Source organism: Panthera tigris, chromosome E3 (assembly GCF_018350195.1).
Source record: "Panthera tigris isolate Pti1 chromosome E3, P.tigris_Pti1_mat1.1, whole genome shotgun sequence".
Classification (NCBI taxonomy): Eukaryota; Metazoa; Chordata; class Mammalia; order Carnivora; family Felidae; genus Panthera; species Panthera tigris.
In genome coordinates, this window is record NC_056675.1 from 23,911,138 (window position 1) to 23,937,445 (window position 26,308).

General features: G+C 40.0%; 1 protein-coding gene and 1 long non-coding RNA gene across 5 annotated transcripts in view; one reads left to right on the forward strand and one right to left on the reverse strand.

The window, feature by feature from the left end:
• The window catches only part of LOC122234687, a 30,595-nt gene extending 21,075 nt beyond the window's left edge, over positions 1–9,520 (forward strand). The window contains exon 3 of the long non-coding RNA XR_006212595.1: positions 8,869–9,520. This is a non-coding gene — a long non-coding RNA (uncharacterized LOC122234687). The remainder of the gene's footprint in view (positions 1–8,868) is intronic.
• LOC102959488 (transmembrane protein 180) overlaps positions 910–26,308 on the reverse strand; it is a 40,381-nt gene continuing 14,982 nt past the window's right edge. For all 4 annotated transcript variants that reach the window (XM_042972034.1, XM_042972031.1, XM_042972032.1 and 1 more), the window contains 4 exons: positions 24,285–24,439; positions 22,629–22,712; positions 18,384–18,506; positions 910–1,229 (listed from right to left, as the gene is read on the reverse strand). In XM_042972034.1, coding sequence (XP_042827968.1) covers positions 1,082–1,229; positions 18,384–18,506; positions 22,629–22,712; positions 24,285–24,439 — 510 coding nt within the window. In that variant the 3' untranslated portion in view covers positions 910–1,081. The remainder of the gene's footprint in view (positions 1,230–18,383; positions 18,507–22,628; positions 22,713–24,284; positions 24,440–26,308) is intronic.

Sequence of the window (26,308 nt, forward strand, 5' to 3'; positions counted from 1 at the left end):
TGGAGCCTGCTTCAGATCTTATGTCTCCCTGTCTCTCTGCCCCTTCCCTGCTCATGCTCTGTATCTCTTTCTCTGTCACAAATAAACATTAAAAATAATAAATAAAAGAGAGAGAGAGAATATAATAGGCACACAGAGTCTGAGTCAGTTAGATGAAGATGAGCAACTGATCTGAAAGGTCTGGTGCTCAGTTGAGAGTATGTGTGTTTGAGAGAGAGAGAACCATGAAATAAAGATGTCAGAGGCAGAGAAAGCTACCTCAGGCCCTGTCTTTCTCACTCCAGTCCTTGTATGATTCAACTCTATTTTATTCCCTGTCTGCAATGCCTATGAATTTCCCTACTGTATCCTTACAAGGAACCTCTCTTTATTTAAGACAGCTGAAGTTGAATTCCTATTCCTTCATAACCAAAAGTTCTATGACCAAGCCAGCCACATAAATCTGGGTTATATGGGTTCTCTTATATTGGCCCTGGAATCTACCAAATGTGACCACTATCAGTCACAGGGTAATCTACAGATGATGGTGATGCAGCATTACTTAATGAAAAGGAAAAAAAAAAAAAAGTCTTCACTGATATAATCTGTTGAAGCATCAGTATGAGGCTTAAAATAAAAGGAAGTAGGGGGAGACTGGGCAGCCCAGTCAGTTAAGCATCTAACTCTTGATCTCAGCTCAGATCTTGATCTCAGGGTCATGAGGTAAAGCCCCGCCTTGGGCTCCACGCTGGGCATGATGCCTACTTAAAAAAATAATAATAAAATAAAAATGAAGGAAAGTGGCATGCATAATCAGGCGGACTCTGGAAACTGAAGGAAATCACATAGCAGTTCAAGGGTGAAGAATAACAGTTGCGACCAGGCCACAAGACCACTTGGAAACAGCCAACAGAGAGGCCTGAACTCATATTTAACTTTCTTATTAGTTTATTATGGTAGTCAAAACGCCCTAAAACATGTTGTATTTGTTTCATCTGTTTTGTTTTCTAAACAAATTAGGGGTTATAAAATACAGTTTTGCCTTCTGGTAGAATGTAATCTCTGTAAGAATAAACAACTGAAGATTTGTTTGAATCCCATGCTAGCCAAGCATTGGCCTTAAAGAGCCCGTGTAGTCTGTCTTGTTCCTCATTGAGAATGGACTCCAAACCAGAATCTGAATTACTGCAATGCCCAGGGGGAACAGGCAAATCAAATTAAACATAGCATCATGAAGATCGAAAATTGTACTAGGGAAAAAAAAAGATTTAAAACATAATTAGCTTCTCTAGCGATATCTCTTCTTAATTCAAAGATATATAACAAAAGCCTTCAGAAAAGTTTTGCTTTCAAAAAGTAATAGAAATTTTATCAAATAATCTGGATTTTTGTCCCAAATAATTGAATAATCCCTACCTTCCAGTTGCCCATACCAGAGGAGGCTGACATGTAAATGGGTGATGCTAATGTCTGATGGGAAGTCATACAGCTTATCTTGAAGGATCATTCACAGTACATGGGAAGACAGAGGGTGGAGGTGAGGCACACGTACATGCTCATGATGCTTCGGTCTTGAAATTACCCTCCAACGTGTTTTAAACAAAGTGGTGGGAATTTGGCATTCATTTTTATCACTAAACTTACTTCCATTCAACACAACTAGAGGTTACAAAAAGAAACTACAGTTAATAGTTATATTCAGGAGTAGCAGGTCCTGGTTTTCTTCCAAGAACTTACACTAAGCTCCCAGGTCCCTGTGGTTCTTCATTATGCTCCTGGTAGATCTTTTTTTTTTTTTTTCCTTCATTTAAGTCACATACATTAAAAGAGGGCTCCTGATTATTTGGGGACTGATTATCCAGTCTTCAGCTTCTTTCTGGTCACCTAGGCTATCTAAAATATCACCTCATCCCCTCAGCCAAGTGAGGAACTAACAGAAAAGATCAAAAATATCTGATAGTTTAGGAAGAAGAAGAGGCAGTTTGTTACATTTTCATACTAAAATCAGCTGCTATTCCCAGAAACTAGGTATCATTCATTCATCCTAAAAAAAAAAAAAAAAAAAAAAGGCACTGTGTGATTATTAAATGTGTTGGCACTGGACCAAGTACTGGGTATTCAATGGCAGGCAAAACTGACAGAGTTGCCACCCTCAAGGAGCTCACCTCTTGGTGCAGAAGCCAGATCTTAATCAAGCAATCACAGATAAGAGTGATTTACATATGGTGACTAGGATCACTGCATTAAGGGGGCGCCTGGGTGGCTCAGTCGGCTAAGCGTCCAACTTCGGCTCAGGTCATGATCTCGAGGTCCGTGAGTTCGAGCCCCGCGTTGGGCTCTGTGCTGACAGCTCAGAGCCTGGAGCCTGCTTCGGATTCTGTGTCTCCTTCTCTCTCTGCCCCTTCCCCTCTCATGCTTCACCTCTCTCTCTCTCAAAAATAAATATTAAAAAAATTATTTAAAAGATCACTCCATTAAGTGCTGTGATGGAAAAATACAAGGTATTAGATGGCAGCACATAGCCAGAGGGGCTGGCCTACTCTTGGCAAGTGGAGTCCAGAGGAGGCTCCCCTGGGGAGCAGTATTTGAGCTGAGATCTGAAGGGTAAGTAGGCATTAGCTAGAAGGCCTACACCTAGAATCATGTGCAAAACCTCCAACTATCACTACCTCCTCCTCCAAAAGCCATAGCTGGGAATGTCCTTGGTGCTCTGGACTGGACTGCATTTGTTAGGAATGGCCACACCTCCCGATCAGTGCTCCACAAGACCACCCTTCATCTCAGGTCCTGCTTGGTCCAAGAAGTGATTGGTAATGACCTACCAAACCCATTGCTCTTGTGCTGCTAGTTTCTGGGCTCTGAGACAAACACAGAGGCTTGGGTCACAGGCTGGGCCATCAACACGTATCTACTATAGCCTCTGGAAGTAACAGAGGCACCAAGGGTGCCACTGATACATGATGTCACTTCTGCTCCACACAAACTATCTATGGAAAAAACTCATTTGGGGTCATGTGGTGTTGTATCTTCCCTGCATTCTTTCCTTTAAGAAAAATCCTCCCTGCTCTTCCTTCCCCATCTGACTGCCCAACTCCCAACCCCAAGATCAAGTACATGCCCAGACCTAGTCTGAGAACTCCAACCTCAGGCTACAACTACTGACTCAGGGATGGGCATGTGACTCATAAAGCTTTTCAAGGTCCACTGGGGGACTTCTGCTGGGCTAATGGGACAAATGTTAAGTGTTTCCTTTAGGATCTTAGGTTGTTGGGCCCAAGTAAGCTTGGAGTTATCTTGCAGCCATGTGGTAAAAGACTGGACTCAATACAGAAGGAAAGTCAGAGAAACAGGTTCCTATCATCACCTGTTCAGCTACCCAGATCCACCTCTGCCTGACTTCAGTTACAGGAGCTGGCAAGTTTTTTTTAATGTAAGCTAGCCTGCACTCGGTTTCTGTCACTTACAGCCAAAGTGACTTGAATGATGTACCTTTCCCATTGGCACATATGTCCAAATTACCATAAATTGGCAACCTCTAACCATTATCGGGAAAGATTCAGTGATTTCTATTTGGCTATTACTAACAAGGACACAGGAAGTTTGAAACAGCTGAGCACAGATTTCAAGAATGGGTAGACAAAGTCATGGTTGGTACTTTTGAACAAGACGTAGGTGCACACAAGCATGATGCTTCTCTCACCGCCTTGGTTCACTGATTGGAACCACAAGACCAGATGAGAGAACTGGACCGACAATGGGTACGAGATGCCAAAGAGGTAATGGAAACCCAAGTTCCAGTGTGAAGCAGCCTCAATCGCACATTTCTCAAACACAAAGAAGAAAGGAATTGGCCTAATCAAGACCTTTAAAGGGGAAAAGAACCACAGAGCCATGACCGTGAGCTGCTAGTCACGGAATTACTACAATGTGTGCTCAGAAGCCCAGTGTTTTATGAAAAGACTGGTTTCTGCTTGGCCGAGGCTCTTTCTGTGCGTCTTATCTGAGTGTTTGGTTAGCAGCAGGAGCCTATCATCTTCCGGCATTTTCTAGTTATAACAGATTCCAGTTTCGGAAACATCAAGAAATTGGATTCCAGCTTCCAAGGGTTCCCTCTGGGAGATATTCGCTTTCCAGGACAGAACTGTCTTTTTCTCTTTTTTTCATAGTGAGTGAGGGCATGGGGAACACCTGTGGTAATCTGCAGAGGCAAATTGTGAGCACGCCAACAATACTGCAGAGAGAGAGCCTTAGGCTGAAAGTTCAAGGAAAGGCAGGGGGATGAACAGGATGAGTAAAGCAAGCTGAGAACTACCATGTTGTGGTTTAAGACCGAGTTCTTGCAGGCAAGAACATTGTTATTACTGAAGCTGCAACCATGTTAATGTTTCCAGGGGCCAGAGCAAAGGTCATTTCCCTACCACTTGATTGAATTATTTGATGCTCTTCAAAAGTCTCTCTGGTCTTTCTGCTCCTTTTTTAAGATTTCTTCTCTTTCTCTTAAAATGTTATTCTAATCTGGAAAAGATGCCCAGGATTTAGAGAATTTCTTTTCCTCTTTCACATTATGTTCACTCTACCTGGATATGATTGGATCTATTGACAGTTAGGCTTTTATGCTTTCAGAATGTCAATTCCAACCTTTACATTTTTGAATGAATCTCTGGTAGAAAAATAATTCCTAAGCCTTGCTTATAGTTTTGTTCACTTAATAAATATTTATTGCACACTTACTGTTTGAGGTGCTTGCCCTATAGAGTAAATCAACACCGATCCTTACCATCAACAAAATGTATATATATTATAGTGGAGGCAAAAAATATCTTTAATGTTACTTTATAATAACAGCAATTGCACCTCTTACTTATGGAAAAATTTTTGCACCTCATATGCTCTCATAATGTTCTGCTTTCAAAAGAAGTACCCACCTGTGGGTTATAACATTCTAAAATATTGCTGTTTGGTGTCTTTTTCTTCATTTTCTTGTCTTAGCTTACACCTGCTAAACAATAATATTGTTTTGTGCCAGTACAGATACTTTTGAATTAGGGATGGGAAAATTTGAGTCCCTCAAATTTTGAGTCCCTCTTTGCTACCTCTAGAAAGGGAACTTCTCCTTTCTAGGGTCAGCCTGATGAGACCGTTGTAAGAATAATGATGGCATCTCATGTATTGCAGGCTTATATGTGCCTGGCCCTGTTTGACACTTGTCACTGCTACAAATTTTCACAATAACCCTGAAGATACTAAGGCTTACCTAGGTTAACTAAATTGCCCAAAGTTCGGGGTGCCTAGGTGGCTCAGCCAATTAAGCACCCAACTCTTGCTTTCAGCTCAGGTCATGATCCCACGGTTCATGAATTCAAGCCCTCATTGGGCTCCGTGCTATCAGCATGGAGCTTGCTTGGAATTCTCTCTCTCTGCACCTCCCCTGCTCGCTCTCTTTCTCAAAATAAATAAATAAACTTTAAAAAATTAAAACCAAAATTTCCCAGAGTTCCACAGCTTGGAGCTGGGCTTATCTCAATCTGAACTAAAAATCTCTCCAGGAGAAAATGGAATTTATAATATGAGTTTAGAAGAAGAAAACATTTTTAAAGAATAAAGTCATACACTTTCTGTGGAAATGAATTCATAAGGTCTGAATGAAAGGCAATGGCCTATAACAAATGTCAAGAACACTAACACCTTAATATGATCACATTGCCAATGTGGAATGGTAAGGGTCTAAATCTCTACACTTCTTTGCCAGAGGTTGGGGCTATTGTTTTTTGGGTTTTTATTTTTAAGTTTATTTTTTATTTTGAGAGAGAGAGGGAGGGGCAGGGACAGAGGAAGAGATAGAGAATCCCAAGCAGGCTCTCCACTGTCAGCATAGAGCCCAACGTGGGGCTTGAACTCAAGAACCATGAGATCATGACCTGAGCTGAAACCAAGAGCCAGATGCTTAACCGACTGAGCCCCCAGGCACCGGGGGTTATTGTTAATGTTTCCACCTATAAAGACTAACTAGAGGGGCACCTGGGTGGCTCAGTTGGTTGAGCATCTGACTTCGGCTCACATCATGATCTCACAGTTCATGAGTTTGAGCCCCACTTCGGGTTCAGTGCTGTCAGTGCAGAGCCCACTTGAGATCCTCTGTCCCCTCTCTCTGCTTCTCCCCCCGCTTGCATGCATGCCCCCACCCTCTCTCTTTCTCAAAAATAAATAAACATTAAAAAAAAAGACTAGGAAAAATCAGCAGTATATATTTATTGGAAAAAAACAAGAAACAAAAAACAAGCAAACAAACAAAAAAACCCTGAAGTTGATTATCTCCTCTTTTGGACATAATCTTGTCCTCAGGTGGTCCCTTTGCAATGGAACATAACTCTTTTTTTTTTTTTTTTTAACTTAAATTCAAGTTAGTTAACATATAGTGTAGTGTTATTTCAGGACTAGAATCCAGTGATTCATCACTTACATATAAAACCCCGTGCTCATCACAAGTGCCTTAATACCCATCACCCATTTAGCCCATCCCCCCACTTCTCGTACAGCAACCCTCAGTTTGTTCACTATATTTAAGTCTTTTATGGTTTGCATCCTTCTCTGTTTTTATCTTATTTTATTTTTCATTCCCTTCCCCTATGTTCATCTGCTTTGTTTTTTAAATTCCACATATGAATGCAATCCTATGATATTTGTCTTTCTCTGACTGACTTATGTCCCTTCGCATAATACATTCGAGTTCCACCCATATTGTTGCAAATGGCAACATTATAACTCATATACAGAGTAAAAGAAGCAGGCAGTGGGAAAGAAATCAAAATCGTTGATAATTCTGTGGTGGTAAAACACAGGATATATATTATCATTGTCCTGTGAACTTGTGGATAGAGTTTCCTCAACAAAATCTCCCATTACAGCCCCATTTCGGACACATCATTAGGAAACTGATTTAGCTAAAATCATAATCTTTTGGGCCAAATGCTCTTCATTTAGAATGTTACAAGTGCTCATGTTCATGATACTTGGCAAATGGACTTAGCATGGAACATTGTTAAAAAGTGATTATCCCAAATTCTAGCAATCTCAACAAATGTATATGCTTATATGTACACACTTCTTTGCAGCTATAATATTTTATATACATTTTAAAAATTTTTAATGTTTATTTTTGGGGAGAGGGAGAGAGAGAGAGAGAGAGAGAGAGAGAGAGAGATGGAGAGTGAGCAGGGGAAGGGGCAGAGAGAGAGGGAGACACAGAATCGAAGCAGGTTCCAGACTCCGAGCTGTCAGCACAGAGCCTGACGTGGGGCTCAAACCCACAAACCGTGAGATCACAACCTGAGCTGAAGTCGGACACTTAACCAACTGAGCCACCCAGGCACCCCTATTTTGTATACATTAAAAAACAATTTTTTTTTAATCTTTATTTTTGAGAGAGAGCATGTGAGCAGGGGAGGAGCAGAGAGGGAGGGAGACGCAGAAGCAGGCTCCAGGCTCCGAGCTGTCAAAACAGAGCCTGTCGTGGGGCTTGACCTCACAAGCCGTGAGACCATGACCCGAGCCGAAGTCAGACGCTCAACCGACTGAGCCACCTAGGCGCCCCTATACGTTTTTAATCTTATCTTCCCAGTGATATGGGAGGGGAAGTCCTATCTTACAGTTTGAGGCTCTGAATACATGGAGTGTCCTAACTACTGTTTCTTGCTCTTCCAGGGATCGTTATAGAAAGCTATATGCACTTTTCAGAGAAATGGTTGTTTGTGTTTCCTATTCAAGGCACTATGCTTCAATGACTTACTAGGTCAAGAATATGTAAAAACATTAATCAAAAAGGGGCACCTCGGTGGCTCAGTCAGTTAAGCGTCCAACTTTGGCTCAGGTCATGATCTCATGGTTTATGAGTTCAAGCCCCTCATCGGGCTCTACACTCACAGTGCAGGGCCTGCTTGGGATTCTGTCTCTCTCCCTCTCTCTCTGCCCCTCCCCTCGCTCAGAATAAATAAAACTTTAGAAAAAGACATTAATCAAGGAATTTACAATAAGTATTTCAGAATCAACAGCATGCTTATTGAATTGACAGCTTGAAAGAACAAAATCCACCAGCACCAAGTATAATACATAAGACTAGCTCATTTCTAGTCTAGGTAACCTAATCTTTAATACTGAATAAACCCACCAATTTTGTCCTAATGTGAAACAGAATTCATTAAACAAGCAGAAGAGAGTCCTTGCCTGGAAATTTCCAGGCTGTTGCTGTAGTAAATCACTACAGAAAGCACTTGTTTTCCAAAAACAGCTTTAAAACTGATTTTAATGATTAGCTACAAAAAATTAAACACTAAGAATATTTTCATTGTTTAAAAGACAAAGCCTTGAGGTTACTTTTTATTCACTCTGAAGCAATTCATTTTCCGATCTGCTCCTTTGCTGGAGTTTAAGACAGTATTGTTTACTATGTCATTGAGAGAAAAACCACTTTCTAAACTTTTATTGTAAGTGTAATTTTTGAAGTATTATGAGGCCTTCAGACAAAAGAGAAGCAAAGGGAAAGCTGCACTTACAGTATTTAAAAACATACTTGGTTAGGGGCACCTGGGTGGCTCAGTCATTTATCGGACTGCAGCTCAGGTCATGATCTTGTGGTCCTGAGTTCAAGCCCTGCATCTGCTTCTGTGCTGTCAGCAACCTGGAGCCTGCTTCAGGTTCTGTGTCTCCCTCTCTGTCTCTGCCCCTTCCCCACTTGCACTCTGTCTCTCTCTCTCTCTCTCTCTCTCCCTCTCTCTCTCTCTCTCAAAAACAAATAAACATAAATTTAAAACAATTTTTCAACATATGGCTATGTAGCAGAGTGATCTAGAAGACTATTTTTTAAGTAATGGATTTTGTTTTGGTTTCTGGCAGAGTATCCACAGATGACAGTGTAACTCAACAAATAAACTGGCAGATTTGGACTACTGGGGAAATGCATCTTTCCATTCCAGAATGTCTTCTCAAGCAGCAAGAATTGGGCCAGGGCTGTAAGACAGTGCTACCACACGGAGTCAGTGCTGTGCTCTGTGTCCTGTAATAAGCAGCCGAGTGCCCAGCTGGTGTTCCTCTCGCACTCTGGGCTTATCTCAACCTTGGACTTAACTCGTTGTACCACACCTTCTGGTCTGCCTCCTGCACTAATGCCATGTGAGTTCCCAAGGGCAGAAAGCATCATGCCTTACAACTCTGTATCTCAGGTCCCAGCTCAGTGCTAACACCTAGTAGATACTCCACAAATGTTTGCAGACAAAAGAATGCAAAGCATGCTTAACTGGCCAAATAGAAGGAATAGCCGTTGTTTTCTATAATATACTATAATTTCATTGTCACTTTTTTGTGAAAAGTGTGGACTTTGTTGCACTTTTAATAGAAGCTACATGCATAAAATAAGAGAATCAGTTTCTAATATTATCACATGAAGTACCTTATACCCTATAATTAGGAGATATTACACATTGGTTTTCTTGCCCAAGTACCCCATTTATGAATCTCCATTAACAATAAACTGATCATTATACTTACAGGCTACTGAGTAGTATATCCATAGGTCAATAAGAAGAAAATAGATCTATCAAACTTGATGAAATAACATGCCCCTTAGAACCAACATTTCTCTAACTATATCAAGAAATCACAGACCATCTTTCAAAAATGGCAGGGGCGAGAATAATACCCTTGAACCATACAGTTCTGCATATTGTAACAGTAAAATATTAATCAGGTATTAGAAAACTCCCTTACAAGCATGAAATTTATTTCAAATAGACATTTGCTAAATTCATCCTACGTGAATCTCCAAGCACTTTCTGATCACCTAACCATATCCTGTTCAGTGTGCAGTTGGCCTCTGGACTTCAGTCAGACACTTTCAGATTAGCATTAGCTGCGTAAGGCCACCAGATGCCAAATGTTAAGTTATCACACAAAGATAAATGATCTTTAAGTGCCCTAAATAAGTTTATATCTCTAAAAATGCTTACTGGACCATGAGACTAGCTGCCAGCGTGTCTGATTGTCAATGTATCTATGCCCAAATCGACAAGAATTAGTCTCTAGAGCCTCTGTTTCCAAGGAAGTAAATCTCTAGGTTCTCCACATTGGCTGCCCAATAGAATAAGCTAGTGAGCTTTAAAAAATACTGATGGGGGCACCTGGGTGGCTCAGTCAGTTAAGTGTCCAACTTCGGCTCAGGTCATGATCTCATGGATGGTGAGTTCAAGCCCCATTTCGGGCTCTGTGCTAACAGCTCAGAGCCTGCAGCCTGCTTCGGATTCTGTGTCTCCCTCTCTCTCTGTCCCTCCCCCGCTTGCACTCTGTCTCTCTGTCTCTCTCTCAAAAATAAACATTTTTTAAAATTTAATAAATAAATAAATAAATAAATAAATAAATAAATAAACTGATGCCTGGACCTCACCCCCAGAGATTCCGATTTAACAGGTCTAGGGTATGGCCTGGACATTAGAACTTTTTTAAGCCTGAAGTGATTCTAATGTTCAACAAGGTGGAGGAACATTACTTTAGGGCCTCTATTCTCAAGGAAAATTTAGAGACAGGTTAAATGCACCCCTTCTTCCTGCATTGCTCTTACATCTATCAACAACTGAACTTTGAGTTCTTTCTACCCCAGATTCTGTTCCTCTTCCCTTTCAACCACCATGGTTTTCTTCCACAACATTGCTTGAGACTTTTGATGTTAACCTGGATTTCAAGCAACTTCCCCAGTGCAGGTGGAAAACATTCACTTAGTAGATGTAGAAGCAGAGATTAAGAGAGAGTTCCTTCAAATTCTATAGAAGAAATGCCATCCAGAACAGTCCACATTCAATTCCTGTGTATACTCAACTCATTTCTCAACACATAATCACCCAGTTGTGAGTCATGCCTCTATAACAAGTGTCACCAAGTGCTGTTGATTCTATTATTTTTTTTTTTAACGTTTATTTATTTTTGAGACAGAGAGAGACAGAGCATGAACGGGGGAGGGTCAGAGAGAGGGAGACACAGAATCCGAAGCAGGCTCCAGGCTCTGAGCTGTCAGCACAGAGCCCGACGTGGGGCTCGAACTCACTGACCGTGAGATCATGACCTGAGCCGAAGTCGGCTGCTTAACCGACTGAGCCACCCAGGCGCCCCAATTCTAATTCCTCAATCCCTTTCATGTCAATCTCTTCCTTGCCTTCCATGTTACATTGCTTTAGTCCAGGCCCACACCAGCATTTCTCATATAAAAGCAGTTCATTGGCCTTCAAACTGTTCTTTGCAATTCTGCTAACCTCCCTTCGAACCATTATGTACACTTCAGGGTGATGTTTTCAAAAGCAAATCTGATATTATGACTCCTTGGCTTAATAATAATAATATTTCATTCCTTTTAAGATCAAATCCACACTTCTCAAGCCTTTCTAAACTCTTTGCGGGTCCTCCAGCCGTGTCACATGATCTCATGCCTCTCTGTACTTGCAGACTCCTTTTACATTGTCAAAATTCATCTGACAGATCGCTTCTTCGCTACCCAGTCTGAATTGCATGCTTAGCTAGGTGTACTCACACAGCATACTTACATCAATCAATAATACCTAACACGTAGCCTTGTGATTTTCACTGTAATTGACGTTGAGCTTATTCAGGGAGGGGGCTTCATCTTTCGTCTTTTTGTGCTTTAGGGCTTATATAGAACCTGATTTACAGTGTTTGGTAAATGTTTGTTGAACGAATACCCTGTCATTTTACACGTCCGTGCTTTGCACGTACCATTACTCTTCCCTCGCTACCTCCAATCTCTGTTTACACTATTAACACCTCCATTGAAACCCAGCTGAAGCAGCTTTTCCTCTGTGCTACCTTCCTGGACTTGGTTTCCAAGGCAGTGTCGATCATACCCACCTTTTAGTCACCATTATATCTTGTATATACTTCTAACTATAGTAACTACCACTCTGGCCTGAAATTATCCTCATGTCTCCCTGACTAGATTGTAGGCTCCTTAGTGGCAGCAACCTGTTTCATTTACTTTTGTATCCAAAGCACTTGGTACACAATAGGCAACAAGTAACAAAGTTTTCATTTTTGTCCCTCTCGAATCCTTGTTTTATACAACTGCCAGAATCTTCTCAACAAAATTCAGATTATGTCTGTCCCAGCTTAAAAACTTCCAATGATTTCCTTTATCTATAGCAGTCTTTCTCAAAGGACAGCATCTGTTTTCCTGGTAGTACATATGACAATTTTCAGATGTTACACAATTGTTCTTTTTATTCTAATGGTTAAGTGTTTTGTGTTAGCAAAGAATGAAACCCATGAAATGAATTATTTTGTGTCTAATTTGTTTAAGGCATGTAAGATTTTTTTATGTTCATAATTGAAGAAAAATATTTAGCAAATAATAGTACAGAGAGTAATCATACAACAAAAGACAAAAAAAGTCATAATATTTGGGAAACCCAGAAGTATAAGATTAAGAACATCTAAATCTAGCATACAGATCCTTTAGTCAGCCCCTGATTTCCTTTCCAGCCTCACCTCCCTCCAGCTGCCATCAGCGTGACATACCATATGTTACGGAATACAGGTTTCCATGTCTTTCTCCTTTCCCCCATCCAACCTATTTTCAACACAGTAGCCAGAGGGATGCTGTTTAGGTTGTTACTCAGATCAAAACTCTCCAGTCAGAATGCTTTTATTTCTAAGAGATATATACTAAACTAGAAGAGATATATAAATTATAAGATGTACGAAGTGCCACTATCTTCAACTAAACCTTAAAATAGTCAGAGAACAAAACACACACATGCAATAGATACAGATAAAGCTGATACGACAAAATGTTAACAACTGTTGAATCTAAGGAGTGGGTGTATGGATTTTCTCTGTATGTTTTTTTTTTTTAACTTTTTTGTGCGTTTGAAATTTTTCATAATAAAAAGTTGTGAGGGGGCACCTGAGTGGCTCAGTCGGTTGAGTGGCCGATTCTTGATTTCAGCTTAGGTCAGGATCTCATGGTTCAGGGGATTGAGCTCCATGTTAGGCTCTGTGCTGGCAGCACAAAGCCTTGCTTGGGATTCTCTCTCCCTCTCTCTCTGCCCCTCCCTTGCTCTCTTTCTCTCAAAATAAATAAATAAAACTTTTAAAAAATATACGTGATAAAACAAATATAGGTACAAACAAATAGTTGAATCTAGCTGGTGAATATATGAATCTTCCCTATACATCTTTTTCAACTTTTTTTGTATATTTGAAAATGAAAATGTTCATAATAAAATGGGGGGGGGTGTAAGAAAAACTTTAATACTTTTTTTTAATGTTTATTTATTTTTGAGAGAGAGAGAGACAGACAGGCAGAACATGAGTGGGGGAGGGGCAGAGAGAGAAGGAGACACAGAATCTGAAGCAGGCTCTAGGCTCCAAGCTGTCAGCACAGAGCCCAATGTGGGGTTTAAACTCATGAACCGTGAGATCATGTCCTGAGCCAAAGTCGGACATTCAACTGACTGAGGCACCCAGACGCCCCTATAAGAAAAACTTTAAAAAATAAATCCTATGGATGCCTGGGTGGCTCAGTCAGTTAAGCATCTGACTCTTGGTTTTGGTTCAGGTCATGATCTCACAGTTCGTGACTTCAGCTCCACCTTGGGCTGTGCACTGACAGTGCAGAGCCTGCTTTGGATTTCTCTCTCCTTCTCTCTCTGACCCTCCTTGGCTTGCTCTCTCTCTCTCTCTCTCTCTCTTAAAAAAATAAGTAAACATTAAAAAAAATCCTTGGGGGTCCCTGGATGGCTCTGTCAGTTGAGCATCCAACTCTTGATTTGGGCTCAGGTCATGCATGATCCAGCGGTGATGGGATCAAGCCCCACATCAGGCTCTGCACTGACAGCATGAAGTCTGCTTGGGATTTTCTCTCTCTCTCTCTGTCTGCCCCTCCCTCACTTGCACACATGCACACATGTGCACACAGTCTCTCTCTCTCAAAATAAATAAATAAACTTTAAAAAATATGTTTTGGGGCTCTTGGGTGGCTCAGTCAGTTAAGCCTCCAAATTTGGCTCAGGTCATGATGTCACAGTTTGTGAGTTGGAGCCCCACGTTGGGCTCTGTGCTAACAGCTTGAAGCCTGAAGTCTGCTTCAGATTCTATGTTTCCTTCTCTCATCCCCTCCTTGACTTGTGCGTGTGCGGGCGTGCGCTCTCTCTCTCTCTCTCTCTCTCAAATAATAAGTAAACATTAAAAATATTTTAATAAAAAAATAAAAAATATGTTTCAAAAATAAAATAAAATAAAATCCTTGGCTATGTAGAATAGAAAATCCAAAAGAATCAACAACAAAAACTTCCTGGAACTAATAAGCAATTATAGCCAGGTTGCAGGATATAAGGTTAATATACAAAAGTCAATGGCTTTCCTATGTATCAGTGGTAAACAAGTGGAAATTGGAAATAAAAACATAACACTATTTACATTAGCATTTACATTTACATTAGCATAAAGACTTTAGGGGCTCTGAGTCGTTCAGTAAAGTGCATGACTCTTGATTTCAGCTTAGGTTATAATCTCATGGTTCGTGAGATCAAGCCTCACGTCGGGCTCCATACTAGACATGAAGCCTGCTTAAGATTCTCTCCCCCTTGGGGCGCCTGGGTGGCTCAGTCAGTTGGGTGTCTGACTTCAGCTCATGTCACTATCTCGCGGTCTGTGAGTTCGAGCCCTGCATCGGGCTCTGACAGCTCAGAGCCTGGAGCCTGCTTCGGATTCTGTGTCTCCCTCTCTCTCTGCCCCTCCCCTGCTCATACTCTGTCTCTCTCTGTCTCAAAAATAAATAAAAACATTTTAAAAAATAAAAAGATTCTCTCCCTCTCTCCTTCTGCCTCTCCCCTGCTCACACTCACATGTGTGCTCTCTCTCTCTCTCTCTCTCTCTCTGAAATAAACAAACAATACAAAATGAAGAATTTAAGTATAAATATAACAAAATATGTAAAAGATCTCTATGAAGAAAACTACAAAAATCTGGTGAAAAATAGAAAATTAACTAAAGAAATGGAAAAATATTCCATGTTCATGGATAAGAAGACTCAATATTGTCAAAATGTCAGTTTTTCCTAACTTGATCTATAGATTTAACTCAATGCCAATCAAAATCCCAGAAGGTTATTTTGTGGTTATCAACAAACTGATTCCAAAATTTATATGGAAAGGCAATAGCCTTTCCATATAAGTCAGTGGGCCAACATAACCTGACATTAAGACTTCCTATAAAGCTACAACAATCAAGATAGTATGGTATTGGCAAAGTAACAAATAGATCAATGCAATGCAACAGAGAGGCCAGAAATAGATCCACATAAATATAATCAACTGATCTTTGACAAAGGTGCAAAGGTAATACAATACAGAAAAAAGTAGTCTTTTCAACAAATGGCTGGAACAACTGGATATCTACCTGTGTAAAACGAATCTAGACCTTGCACCTTTATAAAAATTAACTCACAACAGATCACAGAACTAAATGTAAAGTGCAGAACTATACAATTCCTAGAAGATAACACAAGAGAAAATCTGGGTGATTTGGGTATAGTGATGACTTTTCAGATACAACATGAAAGGCAAAACCTATGAAAGAAGTAATTGATAAATTGGACTTCATTAAAATTAAAAACTTCTGCTCTGCCAAAGACATTGTCAAGAGAATGAGAAGGGAGGCCACAGACTGAGAGAAAATATTTGCAAAAGGCATATCTGATAAAGGATTGTTATCCATAATATGCAAAGAAATACTAAAACTAGAGGCGCCTGGGTGGCTCCGTCGGTTAAGCATCCAACTTCAGCTAGGTCATGCTCTCACGGTTCGTGAGTTTGAGCCCCATGTCGGGCTCTGTGCTGACAGCTTGGAGCCTGGAGCCTGCTTCGGATTCTGTGTCTCTTTCTCTCTCTCTCTACCCCTCCCCTACTTGTGCTCTGTATCTCTCAAAAATAAATAAATGTAAAAAAAAAAAAAAAAAAAAAAAGAAATCCTAAAATTCAATAATAAGAAAATGAACAGCCTGATTAAAAAATGGGCAAAAGACCTGAACAGACACCTCACCAAAGACATGCAAATGGCAAATGAGGATATGAAAACATGTTCCGCATCATAAGTCATTAGGAAACTGCAAATTAAAATGAGATACACACCTGTTAAAATGGCTAAAGTCCAAAACACTGACAATACCAAATGCTGATAAGGATGTGGAGCAACAAGAACTCTTTATTTCTTTGCTGATGGGAATTCAAAATGGTACAGCCTCTTTCAAAAACAGTTTGGCTGTTTCTTACAACACTAAACATACTCTTATCACACAATTCAGCAATTGTGCTACTTGGTATTTACCCAAAGGAATTGAAAGCTTATATACACACAAAAAACTGCATATGGGTGTTTATAACAGCTCTATTCATAATTGCCAAAACTTGGAAGCAACCAATATGTCTTTCAGTAAGTGAATAGATAAATGAGGTGTACATCCAGACAATGGAATCAGTGCTAAGCCATGAAAAGACATGGAGGAAACCTAAATGCATATTACTAAAATTTAATCTATCTGAAAAGGCTACATACTATATGATTCCAACTATCTGACATTCTGAGAAAGGCAAATCATGGAGACAGTAAAAAGATCACAGGTTGTTGGGTTTAGGGGAGAGAGTAGGATGAAAAGGTAGAGCACAGAGGATTTTTAGGGCAGCAAATCTATTCTTTATGATACTGTAATGGTGGATACATGTCATTACATGTTCATCCAAACCCACAGAATGTACAACACCAAGAGCAAACCCTAATGTAAACTATGGACTTTGGGTGATAATGATGTATCTATGTAGGTTCGTTGATTATAACCAGTGTAACACTCTGTTGATATAGGGAAGGCTGTACCTAGTGGAGGGCAGAGAATATACAGGAACTCTGTACTTCCTGTTCAATTTTCTTGTGATCCTAAAACTTCTCTAAAAAATAAAGCAAATAAATAAAAAATAAATCAATCCTCCACTGCCTCACCACCACCAGAAATGTCATAGTGAAACCAAAGTAACAAAGCAGGGCTCTAAGGACCTACTAGACCTGACCTCCTCTCGCTTACTCTGCTCCAGCCACACCAGCTTCCTTGTGAGATCTAGAAAGCCAGGCATGGTACCTCTCCATTCTTCTGCACTTGCTGTGTTTTCTGCCAGGACCACTCTTGCCCCAGAGAGCTGCCATGGTGCCCTCCCACCTCCCTGCATTTATTCAAATGTCACCTCCTGGGGCCTTCCCCATCACACTAATTAAAAATGCAGCTTTCCCCAACTCTTCTCATTCCCCTTCTTTCATTTTTCACCAAAGAACTTATTGCCAACTAACATAATAAGTATTTTATTTAATTTTTTGTCTACCTGCCTCCCACTTAGAACTTAAGTTCTAGGAGGGAAGAGATTTCTGTTGTTTTGTTCACTGCTGTTTGCTGCCCTATCACAGAACCTAGAACATGGTAGACTCTCAACGACGTTTGTTGAGTGAATAAATGCATAGCTTATTAAGAGTTCTCTCATGCTTCCAGACATTTGCCATGCTGTTTTATCTGCCTGGAATGATGTTCTTTAATGTTCAGGAGGGGAAATCCAACTTAGCATCCAAAACTCAGCTCAGGAACCCCCTTTTCTCTGAGGTGCCCCCTGCCCCGGGCAGACCAAACAAAGTAGGAATTTCTTATCTGTATTACCACAGTGCCCCATTTTATGCTTCCAGTAGAGCCCTTATCACAGTGTTTTACAATCTGTGGGGCTCCTTAGAGGCTCCTTATTCATCTTGTATCTGCAGCACCCTGGTTTTGTGTGTGTGTGTGTGTGTGTGTGGTTTATGATGGGGGGGACAGGCAAGGGCGGGGGGAGAGGAGGAGAGGAGAGGAATGGAGAGGAGAGGAGAGGGGAGGGGAGAATCTTAAGCAGGATCCAAGCTCAGCACAGAGCCCAATGCAGGGCTCGATCCCACAACCATGGGATTATGACCTGAGCAGAAATCAAGAGTTGGACACTCAACTGACTGAGCCACTCAGATGCCCAGACCCCAGCACCTTTAAGCCTGGGAGGCCCTCAGAAACATTTGTGCAATGAAATAATAAATGAATGAATGACTTAGATAAAAGCAATCAATATGTAGCTTAGTGTGGATTATATAGATATTTGTAGTATAAAGAACACCCTTAAAGATACTCCTATGAAAATTCCTTTGATATTAATACTCTTTACTATAGCTTACTCAAAATCTATGAATTAATAACTAATAATATCCAAAGTCCAAGATAATTGCCTAGTAATCAATATAAAAGGCTGAGTTTGCTTTAATATTTCCTTTACATTATTTCAAAGGCATTTTTACTCTACCTTTTATCTGCGTTTCCATATCCATACTGTTTTAGCTTAGAGAGTATCATCATGGGAGCTAAAGACTGAGCAGGTTTGGTAAACAAAGCATTGATGCCAAAAACCATTGAGGAAAGGGGTGACCTGAAACAGACAAAGATAGCATGGGTCTGTATCACACAGAAATCAAGGAACTTTTTGTCAGTTAAGTCCTCCTTGACTGTAACTAGACAATAGAAATATATAGTAGTTATAGAATATTAACCTCTTAGTCATAGTGGTTATAAACTTAGAGAACCAAACTCTTTCAGTGAAGAAATGGATCAAAGAGGAGACACAGCTAGACTCTTACATGCTCAATAATGAGAGCTATATGTGCCCTGTGCTGTTAAGTCATTTTTTCTTAATTTTTAAAGTTTATTTATTTATTTTGAAAGAGAGAGCGAGCTCGAGTTGGGGAGGGCAGAGAAAGAGGGAGAGAGAAAGAATCCCAAGCAGGCTCTGCACTGTCATGACAGTGCAGAGCCCGACACAGGGTTTGAACCTGTGAACCATGAGATCGTGACCTGATTTGGAATCAAGAGTTGGACATTTAACTGACTGAGACACCCAGGCGCCCCTGTGGTAAGTCATTTAAATCCCACCATAGCGGCACCTGGCTGGCTCTGTTGGTAGAGCATGTGACTCTTGAGCTCAGAGTCCTGAGTTTAAGCCCCACATTGGGCGTGGCCCTACTTAAAAAAAATGCAAACCTGTAAACTCCACAACAATCCTATGAGAAAGACATTGTCACTCCTGTTTTAGAGATGGGAGAATAGATTAACTTGTCCACAGTCACACAGCTAGTAAGTAGTAGAACTGGGATTCACACCTAAGTTTCTCAGCCCAGATTTCATTAAGGATTACTCAAATGAGCTCTAAGTGAGAATCCTGCCATATCATTTTTGATAACTAAGTTATGTCACATAAAATAAACCTAAAAATCCAGTGCATTGACTGAATAAAGTGAAATCTTGTCATATTTCAACTATCGGTGGAAACCTCTCCAAGAAGGAGAAAGAGAAGAAAAAGCAAGAAAATTGAGAGGAGGAGAAAGAAAAAAAGACAGGGAAGAAAGATGAGGCCAGAGAACTGGAGGAAGTCTGATTTGACAGGAAGAACTTGGGTTTCACTTCTAGTTCTTTAATCTGCTGGTTTTATTACCTTGGGCAAGCTGACCCCTCAAGAGTCTTAGTTTCCTGAAAATGAGGGTACTTCTGATTGTATGATATAATACTATAATACAGTTGCTGTCTGTCTCCCCCACTAGGCTGTCACTGCCACAAAGGGTGAAGGCTACATCTATTTTGGCTCATTGTATTAAGTTCTTATCTGACATGACCCGGAGGACAGTTGGCTAGAGCAGAGCAATCCTTTTTATTTATTTTTTATTATTTCTTTTTTTAGTTTTTAGAGAGAGACAGCACGTGTGCATAGTGGAGAGGGGCAGAGGGAGAGTGAGAATCCCAAGCAGACTCCACACTCAGTGTGGAGCCTGATGTGGGGTTTGATACCATGACCCTGGGACCATAACGTGAGCCAAAATCAAGAGTCAGGCGCTCAACTGACTGAGCCACCCAGGTGCCCCCAAAACAATCCTATTTAGAAGAAGAGACATTAACCATTCTGTTTTAAGTGAAATGTACTCGTTCATCAATCTTTCCTTTGGGCTTTTCCTTTGAGTATGGGCCCACGGGTGGAAGTGCTATGCCATCATTCTCGCGAGGACAGTATCCTTATTACATGATCTACAGTTTCTACTGTCAGTTATAGAGAGAACTACAGTTATTTATAAGGCAATCTGAGTACACAATAGCTTTAGGCTTTTATGAATTTCCCCCAAAACATTTATAGTTCTCATTGCATCAGATCTGATAATATTTTTTTATACCTTACCTTTGTCAGATCTTTATAAAGCATTCAACTTAGTTTTCACAGAAACAACTTTCATCTCACCCTTACAGTTCCTAAGTACTTTTTTTAAGTTTGTTTATTTATTTAGAGAGAGACAGAGACAGCACGAGTTGGGGAGGGGTAGAGAGAGAGACAGAATCCCAACCGGGCTCCATGCCAGTGCAGAGCCCAACTGAGCCACCCAGGTGCCCTGTAAATGTTGTCATTAAAATAACCATTGCAGCTGACATTAACAGATCTGAAATAAAAAGTACTAACTCCTGGTAAGGATACAACTTATGCCAGCAGAGAAGCACAGGTATCCCCCAGGGTAGCCACTGGTCAGGAGCATACAGCATGCCATATGCATAAGAGAGTATGTTTTAGGAGAGCCTGGCAGGCTCAGTCTGTGGAACATGTGACTCTTGACCTCAGGGTTGTGAGTCTGAGCCCCACGTTGGGTACAGAGATTACTTAAAAAATTAAAAATAAAAAAAAAAGAGAAAAGTATGTTTTAGAGGGACTCTGTTACAAGGCCTCCTATATCGTATCTCCAGTATTTACCACAGTGCCTGACACAATAGCAGGCAAGCAACACATATTTATGGAGTGAGTAGTATCTACCACACAAGGCTGGTGTGAGACCTGAACGAGCAAAAGCCATATAATGTTTGCACACCTTGGAATGTGGTAAATGTTAGTGCCTTTTCCTTTCTATTTGAGACATTTTATTTACTTGTATCCAGTTTCATTCAAAAAGAATTTGAGAGTTGTAAGATGTTTACTGAGGTTTCTTCTTTAAAAAAAAATTTTTTTTAAATGTTTAGACAGAGAGACAGAGCATGAGCGGAGGAAGGGGAGAGAGAGAGAGGGAGACACAGAATCCGAGGCAGGCTCCAGGCTCTGAGCTGTCATCACAGAGCCTGACGCAGGGCTCAAACTCATGAGCTGTGAGATCATGACCTGAGCCAAAGTCAGATGCCCAACCAAGTGAGCCAGCCAGGCACCCCTCTTCTTTTTAAATTACTCATTCACTTTTTTAATGTTTATTTTTGAGAGACAGAGAGAGACAGAGACAGAGCATGAGTCGGGGAGGGGCAGAGAGAGAGGAAGACAGAATCCAAAGGAGGCTCCAGGCAACAAACTCTGAGCTGTCAGCACAGAGCCCAACTGGGGGCTCAAATTCAAACTGTGAGATCGTGATCTGAACCGAAGTTAGACACTTAACCAACTGAGCCACGCAGGCACCCCTTAAATTACTCAATTAAAAAGAGTGGTTTGAGCCAGTCACTTTTCTAGACACTAGAGACACAAAAGGAGAACGGTCCTGCACTGTAAGGAGCTCACCATCTTGCTTATCCTTCAAACATAACCTAGCAACAAAACCCTGAAACAGAAGAGGAATTATATAAAGAAGACATCAAGCAGTTTGATTGGCAAGGCTTTTCGCAGTATAGATTTCATTTAAAAAAAAAAAAAAAAAAAAAAGAGGCCATGTAGTCTAAGTGTTTCTACAGAGCTAATAAAGAATGTACCTGTGGGGCACCTGGGTGGCTCAGTTGGTTAAGCATCAGACTCTTGAGATCAGCTCAGGTCGTGATCTCTTGGTTGTGAGATCAAGCCCCGCATTGGGGTCTGCAATGAGCCTGAAGCCTACTTGGGATTCTCTCTCTCCCTCTTTCTCTACCTCTCCCACGTTTGCACATATGCACACATGCACATACATGCTCTCTCTCTCTCTCAAAATAAATATTTTAAAAAAGGATATACCTGTGTTAAAATAACACGGGTATTCCTCTCTAATCTGTAAAATAGGGCACAGATAAGAAAACATTTACCAATCAAGTGAATATTATAGCTGATGTAAAAAGCTTATAACCACACCAAAGAACAAAACCTCTCATCAGCAGCCCCTTATATTTTTTCAAGTAAAAAAAAAAGATAAGATTTTTAATCATTAATTTTAATTCTTGCAATGTCACAGAGAAAAGGTCATTTTGCCTTCGACATCCAGTGTAATAAGGCGTACTGCAATACGTAGAACATAAAGCTATCTGAGATTTCACTTTGGTTTTGGAGATCTAATCCTGTCATAGCATTGGCTGTGTGAACCTGCTGTATAAAAAATTATGATGCCCTTTCAGAAACAGGGAAAAGTTGCCCAGGGCAAACAATTATGAATATCCTATTATGTTCTGCTCTCTAATTCCCAGTGATGCTCTTATGATCATTTCTTAGATAGATGATTTGTAGTGGAAATATAAAAGGCAGACTCTTACAGGTCCTGCCTCCATGTGATATTGTTACGGCTGATATTTGAATAAATGTACTTACTGCCGATTGAACTTCAGTAAATCTGCATCCACCATGTCAGCTAGTGGCAGGTTAAACAAACAGAAAGAAGCTTGCACAATTACCCTAGAAACGATTTTAAAATATACATATAAAATACACATGTAACTAGGAGGCACAGATTTTCTTTTAAAAAACCAAACATCAAATGAAAGTTGAAATTTTGTTTATAAGAAGGAAAAATGAAATAATGTACAGTTGACTCTTGATTAACACAGAGGTTCGGGGTGCTGACCCCCCGGGCAGTGGGAAATTCACATATACCTTATGCCTCCCCTCAAATTTAACTACTAATAGCCTACTGTTGACCAGAAGCTTTACTGATAGCATAAACAGTTGATTAACATATATTTTGTATATTCTATGTATTATATAAAGTAAGCTAGAGAAAACAAAGTGTTAATAAGAAAATCATCATGGGGCACGTGGGTGGCTTAGTTGATTAAGTGATCAACTATTGATTTCGGCTCAGGTCATGATTTCACGGTTCGTGAAACTGAGCCCCGCATTGATATCCATGCTGACATCGCAGAGCCTGCTTGGGATTTGGGATTTTCTCTCTGCCTCTCTCTCACCCTCCCCTGTTCGTTCATTCATTCATTCATTCTCTCTCTCTCTCTCTCTCTCTCTCTCAAAATAAATACATTTAAACAAAAAAAGAAAAGAAACACCAGGAAAGAGCCAGGCAAGAAATGGTGAAGAGCTTTCCAGACACAGAATGCTACATGTTAGATATGAGGTGCCTACACTACAAAGTATTCCTGTTTGGTGTGGAGTACAGAAGAACTAGAAGAGTGATATGAGGATGAAGAAGTAAGCAGAGACTATATAACAAATGACCTCATATGTCATCATTTTATGATATAAATCTTAAAAGTAGTAAGAAGCTACTTAAGATCATTAAGGAATGACATGTTACTGTAGGAACAATGTGGACGAAGGTGTTGGGAGGACTGGAGACTAGAGACAAGGGAACCATATGGGAGGCCAGATACTACTCCATGTGAGAGATGATGAGGACCTGAGCTAATGGAAGCAGAGAAGGGATGGATTCAGGACATATCAGGACTAATAACTGGTAGCCTATTGGACACAGGTGACAGAGAAGAAAGAGAAGACAAAGACAAAGTCTCTGACTTGGACATCTAGACAGATGGTAGAGCTGTTTTCCAAGATGGGGGACAAAGGCAAAGAACAACAGGCAAAGAGGGAGAGAGCAAGCGGGGAAGGAGCAGAGGGAGAGGGAGAGTGAATCCTAAGCAGGCTCCGTACCCACTGAGGAGCCCAATGCAGGCTCAATCTCACAACCAAGAGATCCTGACCTGAGCCAAAATCAAGAGTTAGACACTTAACCAACTGAGCCACCCAGGCGCCCCATGGGGTCAAATCTTTATTTGGCAGCAACATTTACTAAATGATGCACTTTAATAGGTTAAAAAGAGGAACATAACTTTACTACAAAATCTAATGTATGAAATCTCTCCAAAAAAGAAACTGAACATTCAGTTTGCCAGAAAGGTACAATGATTGCCTAGAAATGAATATTCAACACAGTTCAGATAAAAAATGTTTCACTGCTTGAAAGTGTGAATGGCAAGACCTAGTGTAATTTTGGGACTGGCATTTGGATTTACTTACATGATAATAGTGAGATAAAGAGCCAAAAGGTAATAGTATTGCTGTCCAAGAAGTGACATGAAAATGGAGGCTGTTCCTTCTAGGTAGAAAGAAATTAAGATAATTTTATAGTAACCAAACTTCTTCAGCCAGGACTGACTGATAAGTACAAGGCACTGAAAAGGAAACAAAGTGACATCGTATTAAGATGGACCACCATTAATTATGCTTGCTCTTGCTGGCGACAAAATAAATGTGCTCAGCAGAAAACACATTTGCTTCTGAACTATAATAGCAGCTGAAACACACAAGTAATACTGTCTATTGTGGCTAGAAATGTTGTGACCCATGTATATCCGTTGAAAATTGACTAAGGATAGTAATATTCCATAATAACAAAGAAACAGCTATTATTTCCTTTAAAATGAACAAACCAGGAAATGGTTTCCTACATTTTTATTTTCACACTATTATGAAGAAATTTTACCAAAACCAACCATATGAAAGAATCCATTGCTTAGAAACAGTCAGCATTGCTTTATGGTGATGTGAAAGGTGCAATTAAAATCTACTATAAATCCAGATTTCAAAATTTGGGGTTGGGGCACCTGGGTGACTCCGTCGGTTAAGTGTCCAGGTCATGATCTCATAGTTCACGAGTTCAAGCCCCATATTGGGCTCTGTGCTAACAGCTCAGAGCCTGGAGCCTGCTTCAGATTCTGTGTCTCCTTCTCTCTCTGCCCCTCCCCTGTTCACTCTCTGTCTCTGTCTCTCTCTCAAAACTAAATAAACATTAAATTAATTAATTAATTAAAACAAAATTTAGGGTTAAAGCCCAGAATTCACCTAGCACACAGTAGGTAAAACAAATATTTATTGAATAAGTGACTATACATTTCACTATTCTTACTGTAATATATCTGAAATGTACTTTTTATACTAAAATCAAGTTTATGATTCTATCCACATTTCTTTGGATTTTGTTTCCTGTCTTATCTTACAAATTTTATAATTCTAATAGATTCATGTTGAGGGCTCAGACTTACATTTTTTCTGTGCATTTCATGCTATCAGTGAAGAAGTTCATTGTTCTAGAGTGAAAAGTTTTTGCTAAATATACATATTACATTAACAAAGATTAGAAGATACTCTTTGTCTTCAATTAAAAAGTACATTGTTTAGCCCTGAAAAGTTTTCATTAACTAAATGTACATACATTACAATTACAAGAGAATTCTGAGTGATGCAAATAGAATGCAAATGTGCTGTAATAAACAAAAGGGTTCTTTCCCCTAACATTTTGGCTTACTTCTCTACTTTCAAGGAACAAGAACTCCTTTTCTGGATATTAAAAACAATGGCTCAGGGACTGATGTGATCCATGGCATTTCTTAGAGTTCTGTAAGAGTGAGTACATAGAACACCCCAGCAGTATAATATCATTATATTTCTCCACATAATGATAATATTCAATAATTTCAATATTTCAATAATATTTCGATAATTTCAATAAACAATATTGAATAATATTTCTACATATTGAAATGAAGCTTCTTGTTCTCACCCTCTAACACATAAACATAAAATACAAGAAATTAATGATAACGTAAGGAATATGTGGCAGAGTAGAAAGTGCAAGATTTTGAAATCAGATGTCCCTCGGTTTGAATTCCAGCTGTGCCACTGTGCCAGTTGTGTGGCCAAGGACAAGTTACTTTACCTAAGGAGCATTTCATCCAACTGACACTCTCTCTGTGTGTCTCTACCTCCCACTGTCTCTCGTTCTGTCTCTGACTCTCTCATCTATAGCACACACTCAACATATAAGGTACTCAATTGTTAGTTATTATGATGATGTCCAATATATAAAAAGATATGAGCCAATGATAAAAATGATGAAAGATACCACTTTTTCATTTATTAAAATAAAGTGTTCACAAACTGAGGATTTTGGCTCTCCATTCATGTTTATTGAGTAGGAGTTTGTGAACAGTGAATCTCAGCATGAATGTTGGCAACCTGTGCCAAAGAAGCCCAAATCAAAA